The 22,598-nt window shown below is 45.2% G+C and overlaps 1 protein-coding gene across 9 annotated transcripts in view; it reads right to left on the bottom strand.

The window, feature by feature from the left end:
- The window catches only part of CPEB1 (cytoplasmic polyadenylation element binding protein 1), a 109,619-nt gene extending 88,526 nt beyond the window's left edge, over positions 1 to 21,093 (bottom strand). For 2 of the 9 annotated variants that reach the window (XM_027521168.1, XM_027521171.1), the window contains exon 1: positions 20,515 to 20,834. In XM_027521168.1, coding sequence (XP_027376969.1) covers positions 20,515 to 20,652 — 138 coding nt within the window. In that variant the 5' untranslated portion in view covers positions 20,653 to 20,834. Of the gene's footprint in view, positions 1 to 20,211; positions 20,304 to 20,514; positions 20,837 to 20,969 lie in introns of those variants that run through there. The other 7 variants (XM_027521172.1, XM_027521173.1, XM_027521167.1 and 4 more) reach the window with 7 other exon arrangements.
- Positions 21,094 to 22,598: the final 1,505 nt, after the last annotated feature.

The raw sequence follows: 22,598 nt of genomic DNA on the forward strand, positions 1-22,598 counted from the left end.
AAAAAGGCACTGGTCTTCAACATTTTTTAAACTTATTATACAGCAGTAGAAAGTAATATACTTAGATAGCCCCAAAACACTGGTTCTGAGAGGTAGTCTGGCAATCTGATTTTAGTTTTTAGTAACTAATGATAAAGCTGATTAAAACCTCTTCAGCACTTATACTCAGTATTTGAAGGATGTCGTCTGCAACAATTTGAACAACGCTTACATGACCACCCACTCAGAAAAGTGTGACTCAGACCAAGATCAAGAAACGCCAGTTTCCTCTGAGGAACTGATATCTCCTTTACATTCATTCTTTATGGGAAAATGTAAATCTAGCAAAGTTCCCATGTTTGCTTTTGTCACTGGTCACTCAAAGCCAGTTTTGGCTGAATTTCAATATGACTAGACAGTTGTTAAGAAATGCTTCTCTAACTTTCTCTTTGGTTCTTGTCCATTCTTAACTGAACTTTCACCTCAAGTTTTCTGTGCAAGAATATAAGGAATAAAAATGTATTAGCTTGATCCATATGAAAATGTCAGTATCTCCCCTTTTCTGACCAACAAAATAACAGCTTAGCATAGCTCAATATTTCACAAATACTAAAAAACTTGCTACATCAGATGTTGAAATTACTGAGATAAATAAAACATAATCTGGGCCCTGGGGAAAACTAGATAAGAGGGAGAAAAGAATAAAAGTCATCTAGGTAAGTGGAAATGAAGACAAGTTTGTACAAAACACTGCAGAAGAGAGAATATTAAGGTATCTGAATTGTTTGACAACTCAGATTTTTAAATCGAAGAATAATGAAAAAGCAGAATTTCAATCACCAAGTCTGAGAAAGAACATAACAGACAGGCAGAGAACAAGCACAGAGTGCATACAGAACACAGTAAATTCAAGGAAAGGAAAGGCAGGCCAGACTGGGCAGGAAGGCTTGCCAGGAATGAAGGAGAAATGGCAGCAGGTCCTTAACTGCAGAAAGAGAAACTGAATCCATCCAGAAAGAGAAAGTGAACCCATTACCAGACACAACACTCAAGAGACCCCCTCCTCCATTAATCATCTTACTTTCCTCTCTCCCCTCCACTGGTTCCTTCCCATCAGTCTGTTAAGTATGCCCAAGGCTCTCTCATCTTAAAACAAAAAAACACATCTTCCTTGACTTAAACACTCTCTTAAACCACTGTTTTCTTCCTTTTGCTCTACCATGTAGAAAATACATCTATTTCTTAACCTCTTGTTCATCCTTCCTCTCAACCCACAATGCCTTGCCAGCATGTCCCTCTCCCCCTTCAAAAGACACCACACAACTCTGCTTAATCACTTGAGTTGCCAAACCCAACCCATACTTCAAATCTATTCTACCTGGCATCTTTGGGGATCTGATCATCAGCTACTCTCTACTCATTTAATTGAGGAATCACTTTCTCCTTCCTGGTTCTCCCTTTACTTTTCTGATTATTCTTCAGTTTCTACATGATGCATTTAAAGCCCAATATTCCTTTTGCTCTATAAATTCAGTCTGAAAAATGAAATACTACAATTTCAAGGACAGGCTTATGAGAACACTAAGGAAATATTTAATAGCAAAAACTGCTCAAAAATACACAGAATATACGGTCACTGTAATTGTAGCTCCTGTCACATCTGTCAAACTGTTTGCTGTATGCATTGTCAACACTGCATTTGATAAACTGTAGGATGGCACCCCACTCCAGCACTCTTGCCTGGAAAATCCCATGGATGGAGGAGCCTGGTAGGCTGCAGTCCATGGGGTCGCTAAGAGTCGGACACGACTGAGTGACTTCACTTTCACTTTTCACCTTCATGCATTGGAAAAGGAAATGGCAACCCACTCCAATGTTCTTGCCTGGAGAATCCCAGGGACGGGGGAGCCTGGTGGGCTGCCGTCTATGGGGTCACACAGAGTCGGAGAAGACTGAAGCAACTTAGCAGCAGCAGCAGCAGCAGGATCTTTCAAGGCCTTTATCAACACAGAACCCAACATAGTATCTGCTAAATTTGCAGGCACTCAATACAGATACCACAGAAAAGGCAAACCCATATCATCCTTTCATAGGTATTTTTACCATCACAACCTCTGTATGTTGTAATTTCTTTATTAAATGATAAGACAAGATCAAACTGTCAAAGCTCTTGGCCACTCATTTCAGGACTTGCGATTTTAAGCTTGGAGCAGAGACAATTCCATGTGAATGAAAAACAAGGAACCCATGAACAATATGACTTGATGCCTAGGGACCCAGAAATTACAATTACTGATTTCATTCTCACACACCTGGAGCCATTCTGGGGAGCAGCTCCCAAGAAATTAGTCCAGTGGGAACATAAGCACACAAACAAATTATATGCTACATTGTAAGCCTGGGCTTCCCAGGTGGCACTAGTCATAAAGAACCTGCCTGCCAATGCATGAGATATAGAAACGTGGGTTCGATCCCTGGTTCAGGAAGATCCTTTAGAGGAGGGCACAGCAACTCACTCCAGTAGTCATGCCTGGAGAATCCCATGGACACAGGAGCCTGGCGGCCTACAATCCATAGGGTTGCAAAGAATCAGACATGACTGAAGTGATTTAGCATGCACATAAGCCTAATGCCACATACATATAACAACTACAAGAGTAGCATATAGGTAGGTAAAAATTCAGACTTAAATTGAACAAAGTAGGGAAAACCACTAGACCATACAGGTATGACCTAAACCAAATCCCTTACGATTATATGGTGGAAGTGACAAACAGATTCAAGGGATTAGATCTGATAGACAGAGTGCCTGAAGAACTATGGATGGAGGTTCGTAACACTGTACAGGAGGTGGTGATCAAAACCATCCCTAAGAAGACATGCAAAAAGGCAAAATGGTTGTCTGAGGAGGCCTTACAAATGGCTGAGAAAAGAATAGAAGTGAAAGGCAAAGGAGAAAAGGAAAGATATACCCATCTGAATACAGAGTTCCAAAGAACAGCAAGGAGAGAGTAAAAAAAAAAAAAAAAGCATTCCAAAGCGATCAATGCAAAGAAATAGAGGAAAATAGAATGCAAAAGACTAGAGATCTCTTCAAGAAAATTAGAGATACCAAGGGAACATTTCATGCAAAGATGGGCACAATAAAGGACAGAAATGATATGGACCTAACAGAAGCAGAAGATATTAAGCAGAGGTGGCAAGAATACACAGAACTATACAAAAAAGGTCTTAATGACCCAGATAATCACAATGGCGTGCCCACTCACCTAGAGCCAGACATCCTGGAATGCGAAGTCAGGTGGGCTTTAAGAAGCATCACTACAAACAAAGCTAGTGGAGGTGATGGAATTCCAGTGGAACTATTTCAAATCCTAAAAAATGATGCTGTGAAAGTGCTGCACTCAAAATGCCAGCAAATCTGGAAAACTCAGCAGTGGCCACAGGACTGGAAAAGTTTTCAATCCAACCCCAAAGAAAGGCAACGGTCAGCAAATGTTGAAACTACTGCACAACTGCACTCATCTTCAGTTCAGTTCAATCACTCAGTCGTGTCCAACTCTTTGCAACCCCATGAACTGCAGCACGCCAGGCCTCCCTGTCCATCACCAACTCCTGGAGTTCACTCAAACTCATGTCCATCAAGTCGATGATGCCATCCAGCCATCTCATCCCTCTGTCGTTCCATTTTCCTCCTGCCCCCAATCCCTCCCAGCATCAGAGTATTTTCCAATGAGTCAACTCTTTGCATGAGGTGGCCAAAGTACTGGAGTTTCAGCTTTAGCATCAGTCCTTCCAATGAACACCTTGGACTTATCTCCTTTAGAATGGACTGGTTGGATCTCCTTGCAGTCCAAGGGACTCTCAAGAGTCTTCTCCAACACCACAGTTCAAAAGCATCAATTCTTTGGCACTCAGCTTTCTTCACAGTCCAACTCTCACATCCATACACGACCACTGGAAAAACTACAGCCTTGACTAGATGGACCTTTGTTGGCAAAGTAACGTCTCTGCTTTTTAAAATGCTATCTAGGTTGGTCATAACTTTCCTTCCAATAAGTAAGCGTTTTTTAATTTCATGGCTGCAATCACCATCTGCAGTGACTTTGGAGCCCCAAAAAATAAAGTCTGTCACTGTTTTCAGTTTCCCCATCTATTTCCCATGAAGTGATGGGACCAGATGCCATGATCTTCGTTTTCTGAATGTTGAGCTTTAAGCCAACTTTTTCACTCTACTCTTTCACTTTCATCAAGAGGCTTCTTAGTTCCTCTTCACTTTCTGCCATAAGGGTGGTGTCATCTGCATATCTGAGATAATTGATATTTCTCCCGGCAATCTTGATTCCAGCTTGTGCTTCTTCCAGCCCAGTGTTTCTCATGATGTACTCTGCATATAAGTTAAATAAGCACTCATCTTACATGCTAGCAAAGTAATGCTCAAAATCCTCCAAGCCTGACTTAACAGTACTGCTAAGTCACTTCAGTCGTGTCCAACTCTGTGCGACCTCATAGACAGCAGCCCACCAGGCTTCCCCGTCCCTGGGATTCTCCAGGCAGGAACACTGGAGTGGGTTGCCATTTCCTTCTCCAATGCATGAAAGTGAAAAGTGAAAGTGAAGTCGCTCAGGTGTGTCCGACTCTGTGCGACCCCATGTACTGCCGCCTACCAGGCTCCTCTGTCCATGGGATTTTCCAGGCAAGAGTACTGGAATGGGGTGCCATTGCCTTCTCCGCTTAACAGTACATGAACCGTGAACTTCCAGATGTTCAAGCTGGATTTAGAAAAGGCCAAGGAACCAGAGATCAAATTGCCAACGTTTGTTGGATTATAGAAAAAGCAAGAAAATTCCAGAAAAACATCTACTTCTGCTTCATTGACTATCCTAAAGTTTTTGACTGTGTGGATCAAAACAAAACTGTGGGAAATTCTTGAAGAGATGGGAACACCAGACCACCTTACCTGTCTCCTGAGAAATCTGTATGCAGGTCAAGAAGCAACAGTTAGAAACAAACATGGTACAACAGACTGGTTCCAAATCGGGAAAGGAGTACATCAAGGCTGTATTTTGTCACCCTACTTATTTAACTTATTTGCAGAGTACATCATGTGAAATGCCAGGCAGGATGAAGCACAAGTGGGAACCAAGATCACAGGGAGAAATAACAATAACCTCAGATATGCAGATAACACCACCCTTACGGCAGAAAGCGAAGAACTAAAGAGCCTCTTGATAAAAGAGGAAGATGAGAGGGAAAAAGCTGGCTTAAAACTCAACATTGAAAAAACTAAGATCATGGCATCACTTCATGGGAAATAGATGGGGAAAAAAATGGAAATAGTGACAAGACTTTTATTTTCTTGGGCTCCAAAATCACTGCAGATGGTTACTGCAGCCATAAAATTAGAAGACGCTTACTCCTTGGAAGAAAAGCTATGACCAACCTAGACGGCATATTAAAAAGCAGAGACATTCCTTTGCCGACAAAGGTCTGTCTAGTCAAAGCTTCTGGTTTTTCCAGTAGTCACTATGGATGTGAGAGCTGGACCATAAAGAAAGCTGAGTGCCGAAGAATTGATGCTTTTGAACTGTGGTGTTGGAGAAGACTCTTGAGAGTCCCTTGGACTGCAAGGAGATCCAACCAGTCCATCCTAAAGGAGATCAGTCCTGTATGTTCACTGGAAGGACTGGTGCTGAAGCTGAAGCTCCAATACTTCGGCCACCTGATGCAAAGAACTGACTCAATGGAAAAGAATCTGATGCTGGGAAAGATTGAAGGCATGAGGAGAAGGGGACGACAGAGGATGAGATGGTTGGATGGCATCACTGACTCGATGGAATGAATTTGAGCAATTTCTGGGAGTTGGTGATGGACAGGGAAGCCAGGTGTGCTGCAGTCCATGGGGTCACAAAGAGTTGGACACGACTGAGCGACTGAACTGAACTGAGGTAGATGAAAAGATTTTGTCAAACAGGCACACTGAGGATGGGGAGGGCATTCGAGACAGAGTTAACATGTATAAAGGCCAGAACTACTCTTAGGTGACTGAAGTACATGACCGCTACAATTTTAAGTTTAAGGGACCCTACCCCTGACCTAGCAACAGCACACAGTGTCCTATACGTGAGAGAAACAAACACATATCGATAATACAAGAGCACACACAAGAACGGTCACAACAGTTTTAGTCATTACACTCAAAATGTGAAGAGAAACAAAAACTGATGCCTGTCATGTTATTATGGTCCCCAAGACCACCCCCAGGTTCAGTGACTTAGGAGGAAGACTCACAGGACTCAGCATTTAGGTGTACTCAGCATGTAAGAGGAAGGCTTACTACAGCCGGAGAACAAAGAGCAAAACCAAAGGGAAGCAGCACGTGGCGCAAAGCCTGGGATACCAGGTGGAAATTTCCAAGGGTCTTCCTCCCCAAGGGCATCATGCAGGACACAATTCCCCAGCCACACGCTGTGACAACACGTTTCAGTGTTGCCAACAAAAGCAGCATGGCGCCCCAGGGATTTTACTGAGGGCTGGTCACAGAGGCAGCCTGTGTCTGTAATGTAGCAAAATTCAAGACTCCAAGAGGAAAGCAGATATTCAACACAAACCATATTCCCTGTGCAGTTTAGGCACACTAAATCATTCTTACCAGTTCTTGAAACAGTGAGAACTCAAAATGTAAGTTCCCAGACACTAGTCAAATGACAGCCATGAAGCCTGCCACGTTACCTCTTTTTAGCATATCCATAAGCTTAAGTACAGATAAGCCGTTCACATCTGTAACATGCATTCAGTTCAGTTCAGTCGTGTCCGACTCCTTGTGACCCCATGAATCGCAGCACGCCAGGCCTTGCCTTGAGAACCCCATGAACAGTATGAACAGTAACATGCATTAGATGGATAATTACTCACATCTCTAATGTAGTACTTACTATACAGGAAAAACAACTGCATCTCATCTTACAGAAACCTCACAGATACTAAATTAAGTGGGAGAAAAAAGCTTAAGAGTACATGCTACACGATTTCATTTATAAGAAATTCAATGACAGCCAAAATCAACTGATGACAAAGGAAATCAGAAAAGTATTTGATTGTGGGATGGGGTGGGCTATAGAGTGGAAAGGGCACAAAGGAACCTTACGGAATGTTAGAAATGTTCTGTGTCTTGATCTGTGTGATACATAAAAATAATACATGAACATGTAAAAGTTGATCAAACCATACGGTAACAACTAATGCCTTTTACTGCAAGTTCGCCATCACTCAATTTTTTTAAACATTTCTCTTTTTTAATATTTATTTGGCTGCATCAAGTTTTAGTTGCAGCATGCAAACTCTTAGTTCCTTGACTAGGGATCGAACCCCTGCATTGGGAGTGTGGAGTCATAGCCACTGGACCACCAGGGAACTCCCTCGCTCAATTTTCTGAAAGTTCAAGGAGTTGTAGACCAGGGCTCAAACTTGGCCACTAAAGTGAAGTCACAACATCATGGACTCTGTATACTAACTAAGGATCTTGACCTTATTGTGTGAACTTATTGCAGCAGTTCTCAAAGCAAGGTCTATGGACCCACTCTTTCTGAGGTCCACCAAATCAGAAAAACTTCTTGTAATTCTAAGATATCCGCTTCTTTTTTCACTATGCTGACGTTTGCAGTGACGGTACAAAAGCAACAGGAGTAGATAAAACCGGCACCTTAGCAGGAATCAAGGCAATGCCAACCAACTTTAGCAGCAATTACTGTATTCTTTATGCTATGAATTCCCAGAAAAAGCCAGATTTATTTACAAATTTCCTTGGATAAACAGAAGTTTTATTAAATCGCAACCCTTGAGTACATGTCCTAGTATCTATGAGACAAATGGACAAGAGTATAAGGCCCCTGCTTGATACTGAAGTATAATCATGGTCTCAAGAAAAAGTGTTTGTGATTGAGTTTCAAGAAGAATTAGCCTCAGGAGTTCCCTGGTGGTGCAGCAGATAAAAATCTACCTGCCCATGCAAGACACACAGGTTTGATCCCTGGTCTGGAAGATTCCACATGTCACGGAGCAACTAAGCCCATGTGCCATAACTTGTGAGCCCACGAGCCACAATTACTGAGCCTGCATGCTGCAGCTACTGAAGCCTGCACCCCTAGAGCCTGTGCTCTGCAACAAGAGACGTCACCCAGTGAGAAGTCCACATACAGCAACAGAGTAGCTACAGCTCACTGCAACTAGTGAAAAGTCCCTGCTCAGTGATGAAGACCCACTGCGACCAAAAATAAAAATTTTTTAAAACAGAATGTCTTTTTTTTTCCATGAAACATTTTTTGTACTTGAAAACACAACTGACAGGCTATGGTTATCAACTTTGGGTATTTAGCAAACATTATATACCTTGAAAACAGAGTAAGCCTGTAGCCTCAAAAGTTAAGTAACTGTCACTATCTGTTGCTAATGATAAAACTAGAGCCTTGGAGAAAAAATAAGAATTCTGGAAACCCTGGATTTGCCACCACTTGAACCTGACACCTTACTCAGTACTTTAGAAGACTTTTCTGATGAGACTGGTGATGCTATTAACCAATGCTACACATAACCACACAACTCAGTGAACCCACATTTGTCAAATGATGTTACAAAATCAGACATGAGTAGATAGACACCCAAAGCACAACAGGGACAAATGCATTTTGATGTAACACCGCATGAACAGTACATCCATATGGCTTCAGATTTCATGTTGCAACTACAGTCAATCCTTTGTATACCTGAGTTCCTCATCTGCAGATTCAACCAACCACAGAGTAAAAATATTGGGGGGAAATATTCCAGAAAGTTCCAAAAGGTGAAAGCTGATTTTGCTGTGCAGTGGCAACTATTTAATTGGCATTTACATTGTATTTACAATTATTTACATAGTATTGCGTATTATAAGTAATCTAGAGATGATCTGGTGTAACATTTACAGGACTGTGTATGTTATAGGCAAATACTACGTCATTTTATGTAGGGAACTACAGCATCTGCATTTTGGTATCCACAGTGGTCTTGGAACCCATGTCCCTTGGACCCTGAAGGATGACTCTGACCTTTAAGAAGTTACCACTTGTTGGCACCAATAACCGTAATTATCTGAAAAGGCTATTAGAATATTTCTCTTCTTCCAAAAAAGACCCATGGAACAATCCCAAAACAATTTGGAAAATGGTAGCAGGAACATACATGTCAACAATTACCCTGAATGTAAATGGATTAAATCCTCCAACCAAAAGACACAGACTGGCTGAATGGATACAAAAATAACATCTGTATATATGCTATCTACAAGAGACCTACTTCAGACCTAGGGACACAAACAGACTTAAACCGAGGGGGTGGAAAAAGAGATATTCCGTGCAAATGGAAATCCAAAGAAAGCTGGAGTAGCAATATTCATATCATATTAATAAACTTTAAAAACTGCTTCAAGAGATAAGGCAGGTCCCCACATTAACAGCAAAGGATCAGTCCAAGAAGAAGATATACCAAATATTCATGCACTCAACACAGAAGCATCTCAATACATAAGCAAATGCTAACAACCATAAAAGGGGAAATCAACAGTAACACAGTAATAGTTGGGGACTCTAACGCCCCACTTATATCAATGAGCAGATAATCTACACAGAAAATAAGCACACGCAAGCTTTAAATGACACAACAGACCAGATAGTCTTAACTGATATTTATAAGACATTCCACCTGAAAGCAGCAGAATACACTTTTTTCTCAATTGCACATTGAACATTCTCCAGGATAGACATCTTGGGTCACAAATCAAGTCTTGGGAAACTTAAGAAAACTAAAAGCATATCAAGCATTTTTCCAACCACAACACTATGAGATTAGAAATCAATTACAGGGAAAAAAATATAAAAATCACAAGCACATGGAGGCTAAACAATACACCACTAAAAAACCAAGAGATTGCTGAAGAAGTCATTTCCTCTCTTACATTCCTACACACTAACAACACAGGACCAGAAATAGAGATTAAGAAAACAACCCCATTTACTACTACAATAAAAAGAATAAAACATCTAAGAATAAACCTACGTACGGAGAAAAAAGATCTCTACTCAGGAAAGTAGAGTAAAACGATACCTTTTTCTAGTGCAAAAAACTTTTTTTTTTTTTTTACAACTACTTTTTAAACAAGTAGTTGTAAAAAAACCTACTAAAAGCAGAAAAGTAAAACACTGATGAAAGAAATCAAAAATGACAGAAACAGATAAAGATATACCATGTTCGGGGACTGGAAGAATCAATATTGTCAAAATGACTATGTTAACTAAAGCAATACAGATTCAACGCAATCTCTATCAAACTACCAATGACATTTTCCCCAGAATAAAAGACTTTACAACTTGTTAAAAAAACACAAAGACCCCAAACAGCCAAAGCAATCTTGAGAAAGAAAAATGGAGCTGGCAGAATCAGCCACCCTGATGTCAGACTATACTATATACCACAAAGCTACACTAATCAAGACAGTATGGTACCGGCACAAAAACAAAAACACAGCTGAATGGTACAGGATATAAAGCCCAGAGATAAATCCTCACACCTATGCTTACCTAATCTACAACAAGGAAACAAGAATATACAATGAGGACAAGACAGTCTCTTCAGTAAGTGGTGCTTAGAAAACTAGAAGCTACATGTAAAAAAATGAAATTAGAACACTCCCCAACCATACAAAAATAAACTCAAAATGGATTAAAGACCTAAATGTAAGGCTGGACACTGTAAAATTCTTAGAGGCAAGCATAGGAAAAACACTCTTTGACAAAAACCTCAGTGAGATCTTTTTTGACCCACCTCCTTGAGTAATGAAAATAAAAACAAAACAAACAGGACCTAATTAAACTTAAAAGCTTCTGCACAGAAAAGAAACCACAAACAATATGAAAAGAGAACCCTCAGAATGGGAAAAAGACCCATTTGCAAATATTTGAAAATATCTGCAAACAAAGCAACTGACAAAGACTTATCTCCAAAATACAAGCAGCTCATGCAGCTCAATATTAAAACAAACAATCCAATCAAAAAGTGGGCAGAAGACCTCAACAGACATTTCTCCAGATAAGACATTCAGACAGCCAAGAGGCACATGGAAAGATACTCAACATCACTAATTTTTAGGGAAATGCAAATCAAAACTACAATGAGGTATCACCTCACACAGGTCAGAATAGCCATCATCAAAAAATCTACAAATAACAAATGCTCAAAAAGGTGTGAAAAAAAAGGAACACTCCTACACCACTGGTAAATGTAAACTGATATACCCACTATGGAGAACACTACTGAAGTTCCTTAAACAAACAAACAAAAAAAACTAAAACTGTAACTACCATAGAAAAAAGAAAGTGCTAAGTCGTCTCCGACTCTTGCGATCCAATGACCTACAGCCTGCCAGGCTCCTCTGTCCATGGAATTCTCCAGGGAAGAATACTGGAGTGAGCTGCCATTTCCTTCTCCAGGGGAACTTCCCCGACCCAGGAACTGAACCCAGGTCTCCCACATTGCTCTCCCTGGTGGCTCAGACGGTAGAGTCTGCCTGCAATGCTGCAATGCGGGAGACCCAGTTTGATTCCTGGGTTGGGAAGATTCCCTGGAGAAGGCAACGGCAACCCACTCCAGTATTCTTGCCTGGAAAATTCCACAGACAGAAGAGCCTGGCAGGGTATAGTTCATGGGGTCGCAAAGAGTCAGACACCACTGAGCGACTTCATCTTCTTTCTCCCGCATTGCAGGCAGATACTTTACCTACTAAGCTAAGTGGGAAGCTTCAAAACCACCATATGACCAAGCAATCCCACTATTAGTTATATATCCTGCGAAAACCATAATTCAAAAGACACGTGTACCCCAATGTTCATTGCAGTACTATTTATAATAGCCAGGACATAGAAGCAGCCTAGATGTCTGTATGTGTGAGTCACTAAGTCGTGTCCGACTCTTTGCGACCCCATGGCCTGTAGCCTGCCAGGCTCTTCCGCCCATGGGATTCTCCAGGCAAGAATACTGGAGTAGACTGTCATTCCCTTCTCCAGGGAACCTAGATGTCTATTCACAGATAAATGAAGATGTGGTACATATTTACAACGGAATATTACTCAGGCATAAAAAGGAATGAAATTGGATCATTTGTAGAGACATGGATGGATCTAGAATCTGTCACACAAAGTGAAGTAGGTCAGAAAGAGAAAAACAAATATTGTATACTAACATATGTGCAATCTAGAAAAACGGTACAGATGTACCTATTTGCTGAGGAGGAACAGAGATGCAGATGACGAAGACAGACATGTAGACACAGGCAGGGGAGAAGGGGAGAGTGGGACAAATTGAGAGAGTATCACTGATGCATATAAACTACCACATGTAAAACAGATAGCTAGTGGGAAGCTGCTGGAAAGCAACAGAGAGCTCAGCTCGGTGCTCTGTGATGACCTACACGGGTGGCATGGGTGTGGGGTGGGAGGGAGGTCCAAGAGGGAGAGGATATACATATACAGATATGTATATATATACACACACACACACACACATATATATATACACACACACATATATATGTCCAAGAGGGAGGAGATACATATAGCTGATTCACTTTGTTGTACAGCAGAAACACAACATTATAAAATAATTACATCCCAACAATAAGGACTTCCTTAAAGCTCAAATGGTAAAGAAACCTGCCTGTGATGCAAGAGACCAGGGTTCAATCTCTGAGTTGGGAAGTTCCTCTGGAGAGGGGAATGGCAATCCCCTCCAGTATTCTTGCTTGGAGAATTCCATGGACAGAGAAGCCTGGCGGGCTGCAGTCCATGGGATCACAAAGAGTCCCAACACGACTGAGCGATTGACTAACACACACACACTCCAATAAAAATTAAGTAACCCTCCAAAATTTTTCCTCTTCCAACTATATACTTGTGTTTGAGACCAAAATTTCCCTATATACAACTAAAATGACACATGGCAACAGATTAAATACAGAGGCACACAACAAAATTCAGCTATTACAACAGATACTAAAGAGATTAGCAAAAAATGTAGACGAATGCTCACTTTTCTCACTCATTTTTTTGTTTTGGGAAATCTAATTATTAATACGTAATGGATTTGTTATTTTTTAATGACTAGTAGATAAATGGTTTCAGTTTAAATTTCTAATGGTAAGTATTAGCAGATATGATCCACATGCACAAAAGCTCTTGAGGCTCTCAAAATTTTAAGAAGTGTACAAGAATCCTGAGATGAAAATGCTTTGAGAACCACTGCCTTATGGAGTAGCTGATCAAATTTGCACTTTTCAAAGATCTTTTAAGAACATCTCAGAAGGAATGCAAACATCCTGAAAGGCTCAAGAAAACATCTATAAGATTCGACAGGGCACAATGAACTTGGTAAAACAAACAAACAAAAAGTTCCAAAATAGAATGTGAGAGAGGAGAGTTTCATAGGATGTCAGAGCTCAAGAATTTAAGAGAGGACTAAAGGGTGAGGTAGTCAGGACTGGAGGAGGGTTACTCTGTAGGAAGCTAAGGAAAGCCAGTGAGGCTGGTTGCTGGAGGAGGCTGCTGAACCAGGAAGATGTACTGCTCTCACATCTCTCTGAATGTAAGAGAGACAGGACCATGTTCACCGACAGAGATGAACCATGTGGTAGGGACAACCGACCCAGAGGTCCCTAAGGTATCAGAGAAGACGGACACCAGGACACAAAACTGCTCTTTGAACAGGGATGAGGACACTCCTTCAATAGCCAGAGAAAAGGGACAGTAAAGGAAGCTCAGCCCAACTAGAGAGGGCAAGAATAGGGCCTCTAATGCCAAGCGCCCAGAGCCTTCTGATTCTTCTGTTCATCACAAGAATGGAACCTCTCTCAGTCTCATTACAAGAGACGCTTAGCAAAACTGAAAATCCTTCCTTAAGCTAATGTTTAACAAGGTACTAGGACTCAAATCAGGATCCCAAACTATGAACCTCCTCTTCCTTCTGCATCAAGGCAGCCTGAGAAACATGAGGAGGACAGGAAAGAGCAGGTCAGGGAAACGCTCTGTAACAACTCTGAAGCTGTGGGGGAGCCTCTTACAAGGCAGGGGAAGACTGTTCTTAACGTCCTCTGAAACATCCAGAAGCTTTAGCACTAAGAGAACCTCCGGAACTCGGGCAGGGCACTGGGAGCAGGAACAGCAGCAGGATGGTGGAGCTGGCGTAAGCGCCTGACCGGCAGAGACAAATTCAGCCTCTTCAAGCCCAGAGTGCCAAGGGAAGTTTGAATTTCACCTTAAAACTCCTGTATTTAATCAGTAACACCTCAGTAGTTACTCTGTGGAGGGGTGGGCAGGGGGTTAGAAAGGATACAGGCAAAGACCCTCTGATCCAGAGCTCATCATTCAGCTTGGGAGATACAACTACACATTAAGACCCAAGGACCAAGGGTCTGAGGGATATGTCTGGGGAACAATACAGCCATTAGTATGGCGTAGCTCCACAAAGAGTGGTGGCTGTGAACAGGCAGGAATAACTAAGGAGGAAGGCAGGAAAAGCAGACTGAAAATATTCATCCAAGGGATACCTGAACTAGTGGCAGAAATGGGAATGGAGAACAGATGAAAGGATCCATGGGCCAAGAGTTAAATCACATCAAGGCTTTATTGTTATAGGAGCTGGGGAGAGGTTTCTGAAGGAAAGCTATAGGTATTTATTTACCTAGCATCCATCTGTACTGGGGCCTTCGGGGTTAAAAGGAAAAAAAAAAACCAAAACACTCAAACACAGTTCTTTCCCCCAAGAGGACACCAGCATCTAGTCAGAAAAAAAAAAAACACTCGTAATTGGAGGGAACAGAATTAGATTAGCCCCAGGAGGAGAAGAAAGGGAAGACGTTGGCTGTTTTGAGATCGTCTGCATTTAATATGCCTCACAAAAACATTCATTCAGTAGGCTGATCAGAACCATGGTTCTTGAGAACAATCAGGACTATAAAGAGCTCAACCTAAAACTCGAAAAGCAGTGCTACAGGAATACACAGGCCCCTGTGAAAGAGTACAGAAATGAGCAGTAGAATGAGCCACAATGAATGTGGGCTTCGGGGGCGGGGGGTGTAAGTGCCAAGACAAGAAAAGACCAGACAGAAGAGAACTAGGAAAAGGAAGCCATTGAGTCTTAGGAACCAAGTGGAAATTTTAAGTAAGATGAGATAATCAGAGACCTACATAGCAAAGGACAAGGTGCGTGAATTCCAGAAACACTTGTCTGGAAATAGAGAGACCTGGGTTCCAGTTTTGGCTCTATCATCGCCTCACTGTATAAATGACCCCTTTTCATTCTCAGCTTAAATCTCCTCGTCCGTGAAAATAGTGAGACACTATCATCTGGACTTGGTGTCAACTCAGAGTTATACCAGGGAGGCAGAGAGGTCTCCAACACCTCCTGAGCTTTAAAATAATTCCAAAATTACAGCTTAAAAACAAAGTCTCCGGAGAAAGGGCAGACTCAAGAGACAGATGGTGTCAGATCCAGAAGCACAAAGCCAGAATGCAGAGAGCACAGGTGTTAAGCAGTAAGAGATTAAGTGTTCAGTCAAAAGACACCAAAAAAAACCCAACCTGCCCTTCAAGGTAACTGCTTTGCTTCCACAAGGGGAGAGCTACTCCCACACCTCATCAAAGAGACTTCAGGCCATTGTGCTAAACCTGTCAGGATGGGATCTTTGTCAGCATATTACGCTGGCCAAGAATAAGGAAACCAGTAGCACTATTGAAGTCAAGTTACTCCCAGAATCAGCAGCTAGATGCAACTGTGACCCATTTTTAGCACACAAATCAATCTTCAGATCTGTCCTCTGGGAATTCTCCAGTTACTTCAAGGAAAGTCATCACAAAATGCCTTAAAAATCACAAGAGAGTGTTAATTCACTGTAGTCGAAAACAAAAACGGTACTCTAACCATACAGGAATACTGAAAACTAAAGCAGAATGCAGAGGCTATACATGCCTAAGCGTTCTTCTGCATCACTGAAAGCAAAGCTCAACCTTACTTAGTCAGGAATATTACCTCCACACCTGTGTTACTTAAAATTGCATTCTACTGGGTTGGCCAAAAAGATGATGTTGCAGAAAAACCCAAACTTTTTGGCCAACCAATATATTAAGAAAACAAACTAATCCCTAACAAGAGCCTTTTTAAATCCCAATAACAAAATTGAAAACTATGCCAACAATGTAAAATTAACACTCTCAAACTTGGAAATGGCTTTTTATGGGAAATCATATAATTTTCCTATAAGAAATATGAAATGTTTACTTATTATATATACCTTCAAGTTCAATTGTTTCAGCCAGTTTACTGTAATTGAAAAATGCCTCATTTTGGCGGTCCTATCTTGAACATAAAAATTTCCAGCATTTGGAATCTGTGCGCTTACAGAGGATGACAAGCTCTCATGCAGGAATAACTAAAATCAGGCTGCAACACTGGCAGGAAAGAAAACAAAGAGCATTCCCAAAGCAGCAGGTGTGGGGGCAAAGGAGGTGCGGCCAGCAGAATGCAAATACTGAAAGGGTGCAATCAGTGTCTCCTGGTTTAATTCAAACAGAGACGAGCAAAAATTCTTTATGTGACTTCCTCCACTCCAACCTCTTAGCCCAACCCTCTTTCCTATCCCGCATCCCCTACCCCAGGGCTTTCTGGCAAGCTCTTCCCAGAGTCCATACAGCTTAGATACTACTGCCCAGGAAAAGGAGATTTGCAGAACAGGATGGGATTAGCACAGCTCTGCCACAGCAGAGAAAATATCTTGCTATTTGATCTCATGATTCTCTTACTGCCTCCAACCACGAGCTACTGAAGACAGCAGCCTAAATGTGAATATCTGGGTTTGGCATGTATCTCTATCCCAAACTTTAAAGGCAGAAATACTACCCACTAATTAACCTGCCCTTTAAACAAACACATAACAATTTTAGGAAACAGTCATTTAGCTGAAAACAATAAGAAACTCTGCACAGTTATTATCTAGCAAATAAACACTAAAATTCCAGTGCAGACCTACTCCAGTCATCTCACCTTTCCCCTCCAACACCAGATTCACAAGAGTGAATTCATGGCTGAGTGGCCTGTAAAGGTAACTAAAGAAGCAGGAGGGGACAGGTAACACTTTAAAGTTTTCATCTTCCCCAAAACTTCCCAGTTCACAGGTTAAAAAGAAAAGTTATCTGGTTTGTATTTGAGTCTGCATTCTCATGGAAAAAATTCCCTTTGGCAAGTCTCTGAACATTGTCTTTACTTCTTTATGTTTAAATCCTTTGGGAATAAGATACAGAAATAAAGGCACATATCTTTTTACATCTGCCAGTGTGGCTTATACACTGCAAGAAGGATTCTAACTTGTCCAGAATGAAACCCCAGCCCCTCATTTCTGGTACAAGAGCTCTTTTTATGTCCTAGGAGCTTATTCCAGATTTTACCACGCACTGCTAAAATCCTTATTAATTCTTCCTGGGAATCTAAGAGACAGGATTATGGGAATTTTAGCTAAGAGAGAAAAGCTAAGATTTAATAAGCCCCATTCTACTTTTATAACTCTACAACAATCATATGATTTCAAATACGTCTTTTCTCAGAAGGAAAAAGGTGGCTGAAATTTAACTGTCCTGAAAGAGGACAATCTTTTGTGCAGAGGGCTAGGAGGATCACTCCCACAGTGGGAGGAGCCTGACTTCTCCAGACCTCTGGCGCTCTCAGAATCGGCTAAACTGCTCTGACACATATCATGGAATGATAGACACAGCACATTCCTCCTGACATCAGCACCACAGCACTAATGCTCGGAAGACCCACACTGACTTCCACAGCAACCCAGGTTCCCTCCAATGCAGTTAAAGCTCACTCTTGCCTATGAGTGAGACCAGCCCATAGACCACTACCTTTTCTGTACAATATATACCACCAATAACCCTCTTGACCCCTCTAACATACTAGAATACACACAGTACCATAGGCTGAACTACCGCACCAGAAAGACCTAGGTTCACACAACCAGTTTTATCACTTGGTGGCCTTGTGATTTGATTTCTAAGCCTGTTTCATCACCTGCAAAACGGGGAGGGGGAAATCTAAAAGAGACCTTTTGAGACAAAGATCCCAAACTAGCTCTCAGGTTAAATACAATCTTCAGAGACTTTGATTCATCACAATGTTTTCAATTTTTTAGTTGTTACATTTATGAATTAAGAGACTGGCGGCTTAGCTAGGAAAAAACAAAAGATCCATGAACTCTGGCCCCCCATTTCTACATAGCCAACAACCAGCTACTGGCTCTCCTTTAAGCAAATTCTGTAGTTCAGGGGGCACTGCTCCTCTTTCTTTCCCTATACTCATTTATGTTACCTCAGGCCCCTGGAGGGATTTGGGTCTGTAGCCCATTTTAATTTTTAAAAACAAAATAAATAGCTTGGGTGACCCCATGAAAATACTTACAAAGACAGCTATTATCATTAGCCTGGAGTCTTACTGCTGTGATCACCTTCCTCCACTTCCTGCCTCACAGACACTGGAAAGCATATCACAGCAAAGACAAGACCATAGAAACCTGCCTTCATTGAGTGCCTAAAGGCCCAATCCAAGCTGCTCTCTGTTTCCACGATCCCTCAGCACATACACTAACTCTCTAACCTCCTGCCTGCTGCACAGGCTGGCACAGATCCCCTTCCCCAAAGGGGAGCCTGGCCAGGAAGATGTTCCTAAGGCCACCCACGGGAGAAGGGAAAGCAAGTATTTCCACACCGTTAATACAGAGTGACTTACACACAGGGCAGTCAGCTTCACATCCTGCTTCTAACATACTGAGCATGTACTGCGGCCAGACCACTGCTCAAGCTTAGATTACATCACCGTGGCAAGAGCCAAACTCTAGAGCAAGGGGCTCTGGGAATACAGTGTCGTCCCAAGCAAGCTCGAAGAGGAGGGTTGGCCCTGAACTCTCCTGTCCCGGGGGGGTTGGGGGTGGGGGTGGGGGGGTGGAAGCCGACAGCCCAGAGCTCCGCGGAGCTCCAGAAGCAGAACTGCCTTCCACTCCCCTTCCACCTACGAGCAAAACCAACCAACCAGGGAAACCACCGCCAGCCCGAGGTTTCCAAGGTTTCCTTCCGCTTGTTTGGATGTATTTTTGTTTTTAGCCCAGCGTGGGTCCCTAGGCTCAATCACAACCTGAGCGTTAAGGGTGCACACCCTCCTCAGGAGACACTCGCGGCCAGCTAGCACATGTCAGCGCTGTCACCTGGGGGGCAGACCCGAGGCGGGCAGTGCACCTGGGGCTTCAGCTCCGACCTGCTCGCCCCTCACCAGCACATGACGCTGGCCAGCCGCGTACTCAGGTGCCAGCAAGAGCGCGAGGCGGCTGATCGGTAGCCAGGGAGACCAAGGGAGGCAGCTGCCAGCAAAACGCAGCGCTAAGCACAGCCCAGCCCGGCCTGCGGGACGGCTGGGGGAGGGTGTCAGGCCTCCGCGTCCCCGCCCCCCACCCCCACCCCGGGGCTCTGAAAGCTGCTGTCCCAAGTCCTCGTGCTTCCCACCCGCCTCAGAAGGGCAACACCGTGCAAAGGGGGGTAAGGCCTGCAGGAAGCTGAGTGCCACCAAAAACTAACCCATGCACGCCAGGACTTGCTCCTGAGCCCCAGGTTTGGCTCGGACTTCTAGGTCCCCGGGGTGGCACTGAGCCACTTACAAGAACCCTGGCCTGGACCCTGGGGGGATGATGCAAGAAAGTCAGGGTCGCCTTGACTGTAAACACCACCCACACGAGAAAAAAGCCAGAGAATGGGGCCACGTGGTACAACCCACGGGGAGCAAACTCCTGGGTCTGCGTCCCCACTCCCCCCGGGATTCCAGGCAGGCAAAGGCCTTCCTAACCCCTGACTGGCCAGGCCAAGCAATCCGGCTGTCCCCTAAGGCAAACCCGGGACCAGGGCGGGGCCCCACGCCAAGCCCCCCACGCGAGTCTGGGCACCTGGCCCAGTCCAGGGCTGAGGGGAGAATGACAAGGCCAAGGTCACTTGCACGCTTCTCCGCTACCTAGAGAGCCCGGGTTAGGAAAAAAGAGTCTGGCGCGGCCTAGCTTGGCTCCACGGGCGCCTCCATATCCTGCAAGACCCATGCCTATGCCTCCAGGACCCAGCTCACCTGCGCGGCTCCCCAGCTCCAAGCCGCGCCGCACGTGCAGGTCAACCCACCCACTGGTGCTGGACCCCACCTAGCCAACCCTGCCCCAGTATTCCAGCTCCAGCAAAACGTGTGAAGCCACGTGACCTCCTCGGCCGGGGAAGCGCGTGCAGAAGGCACGAGGGGCCTAATCCCTCCGCCTTAAAGGAGCCGCGCCCACTGCCGTCGTGGCGGTCTCCCGTGACCCGGGGCCCTGCGCGAGGGCCTATGTCGCCTGCGGCCCGGCCCCGCCCCGCCCTCCCCCGCTGCCCACTGGGTACGAACGAGGCTCGCGTGGGACGTGGCGAGGCAAGTGAGCTCCCGGCGCCGGTGGCTTCGGCTCTCACGTGCGACGGCTGTGGGAGAAGGAAAAGTTCCGGGCGCGGAGGCGCCCTTCCGTCCGGTCAGCTCCCGTCTGGACATACACTCGAGGCCGACGGGAGTCTGCAGCGCAGCTCGGAGGCCTCACCGGCCGCCCCCGGAGGGCCGCGGCGCCTTTAAGCCCAAAGGCCCTGAGTCACGAGGAGGCTCCCTACCCCTCCTTCGCCACACACCCCTCCACGAGGCCCCACGCCCGCAGGCACGTGACCCGTGCCCCGCCCGGGACTCGCGCGCACGGGTGGGGGCGGGGGAGGAGGGGACCGCGGTACCGGCCGAGGCTGCGCGCGGACCGTTAGCTACCGCGGCCCTGACCGCGGCCCCGCCCAGCCCCGCCCCGGCGGGCGGCGGGCAGCTCTTACCAGTGGAAACGCCATGGGGATGGCGTGGCCCTGCGGGACGGACGGACCGGCCGGCGGGCGGCTGACCGGCTCAGCGAGGGACGCGCAGACACGTGGGCACTATTTTTGCAGCGAGCCGCTCACAGCGCCGCACTCGCGGCCGCTTATAAAGCCCCGCCGAGCCGCTCCCCCCACCCCCCCACGGCCGGATGCGAAGCACCTGTGTCGGCCCCGCCCGGGGCCCCGCCCCTTCCAGCAGGCCGGGCCGAAGGCTCAGCCGCCCACCCAGAGCCGGGCGCCCAGTTGGGGGCGCGCTCGGCACCCCGCACCCTGCCCCCCGCCCCAGGAGTTCAGGGGTCCAAGTGGAGCATGCCACTCACCTAGTGACCCTGATCACGTCCCTTATCTCTTAGGGCCTCAGTTTATCCCTTACAGAGCGCCATTTACAAGCCCCTGCGACGGGGCGGCAACGCGCTTTGTCAATAAAGCTGTCTTTACGGTGTCCAAGCTCCTTTTCTGCCAAAGAACCCCTCCTTGGAGACAGCCTGCGCGACGCGCCCCTGTCCAACCCCACTCCTCGGTTCCAGCAGGCGTGCTCACCTAGATCGGCTGCTTCGTGTGCTGGACCGGGGGTGGACTGCGCGGGCGTCAGGGGATTCCGGAAAGTTCCAAGGACATCAGGGATCCCCTTATGGACTGTAGTTCCCCGGGAAGCCGCTTCCGACGCTCTTTCCAGACTGCGAAAGGAAAACTTCCTGGAGAGTGGAGGAGGGACCCGGCGGTGGGGTCAGACTGTGGTCAGGGAGGGCGTCTTTGGGGTAGGAGCGGACCCCGGGCTGAAACCCCGGGCAGGTACGGAAACGGAGGTGGCATTCCAGGCAGAAGGGCAGGCGAAAGCTGAGAAAGAGTGCAGAACAGAGAGGCTCCTGACCAGGGCAGAGGATAATGCGTGCTGATACCGCAGGAGGCAAGCTTGGGCCCAGTTCGTGAAGGGCCTTTATTTTGCAGACATCTGGGAACTATTAAAAATGGTGAACAGGAGAATGATAGTATCAGATATCTTTTAAGATGTTACTGCAGACTTCGTAGAGGTTTGACAGTGAAAGGGGAGAAATAAAGGACTGTGGTAGGGAGAAAAGGGATGGGCGTTGTTGAGCCTAAGTGTTCACGTATATTACCTCAGCATCACCATCATACTATTTTATAAAGCACTTACTCTGCTTAAGGTTCCTCCTGGCAGTTGGGGAGACAGGTCTGCTGCCTTCCTGGCAGGCTGATGAGGTTGGCCTGGATCTAATGGATGAGGGGAGGGAGTCAAGGTCTAGCTTTTTGTGGTGGGAGGATTAATGGGAGAAAGGGTAGGAACAGACGCTGGCGTAGTAAGTCCACAGAAGGACTCAGAGTGACAGTGAGAGCTGGCCAGTCTCCATCCGTAGAATGTCCCCGTGCAGGAGCTCCCATGGGTTGCTGAGGTTCTGGGCAGAGAGGTGATGGCGGCAGGGGAGTGCAAGAGGGGACCCTGGCACCCCCTAGCCATAAACTGCTCCACTCTCTCTTCCCCTTCAGAGGGGCTGCTTGAGCGTTTCCCCCTCCCTCCTGAAGATGCCCCATTTCAGCTGCCCAGGAATTCCCTGCCTCCTGGTTTAGTTT

The sequence above is a fragment of the Bos indicus x Bos taurus genome, chromosome 21 (genome assembly GCF_003369695.1).
Source record: "Bos indicus x Bos taurus breed Angus x Brahman F1 hybrid chromosome 21, Bos_hybrid_MaternalHap_v2.0, whole genome shotgun sequence".
In the NCBI taxonomy this organism is placed as follows: domain Eukaryota; kingdom Metazoa; phylum Chordata; class Mammalia; order Artiodactyla; family Bovidae; genus Bos; species Bos indicus x Bos taurus.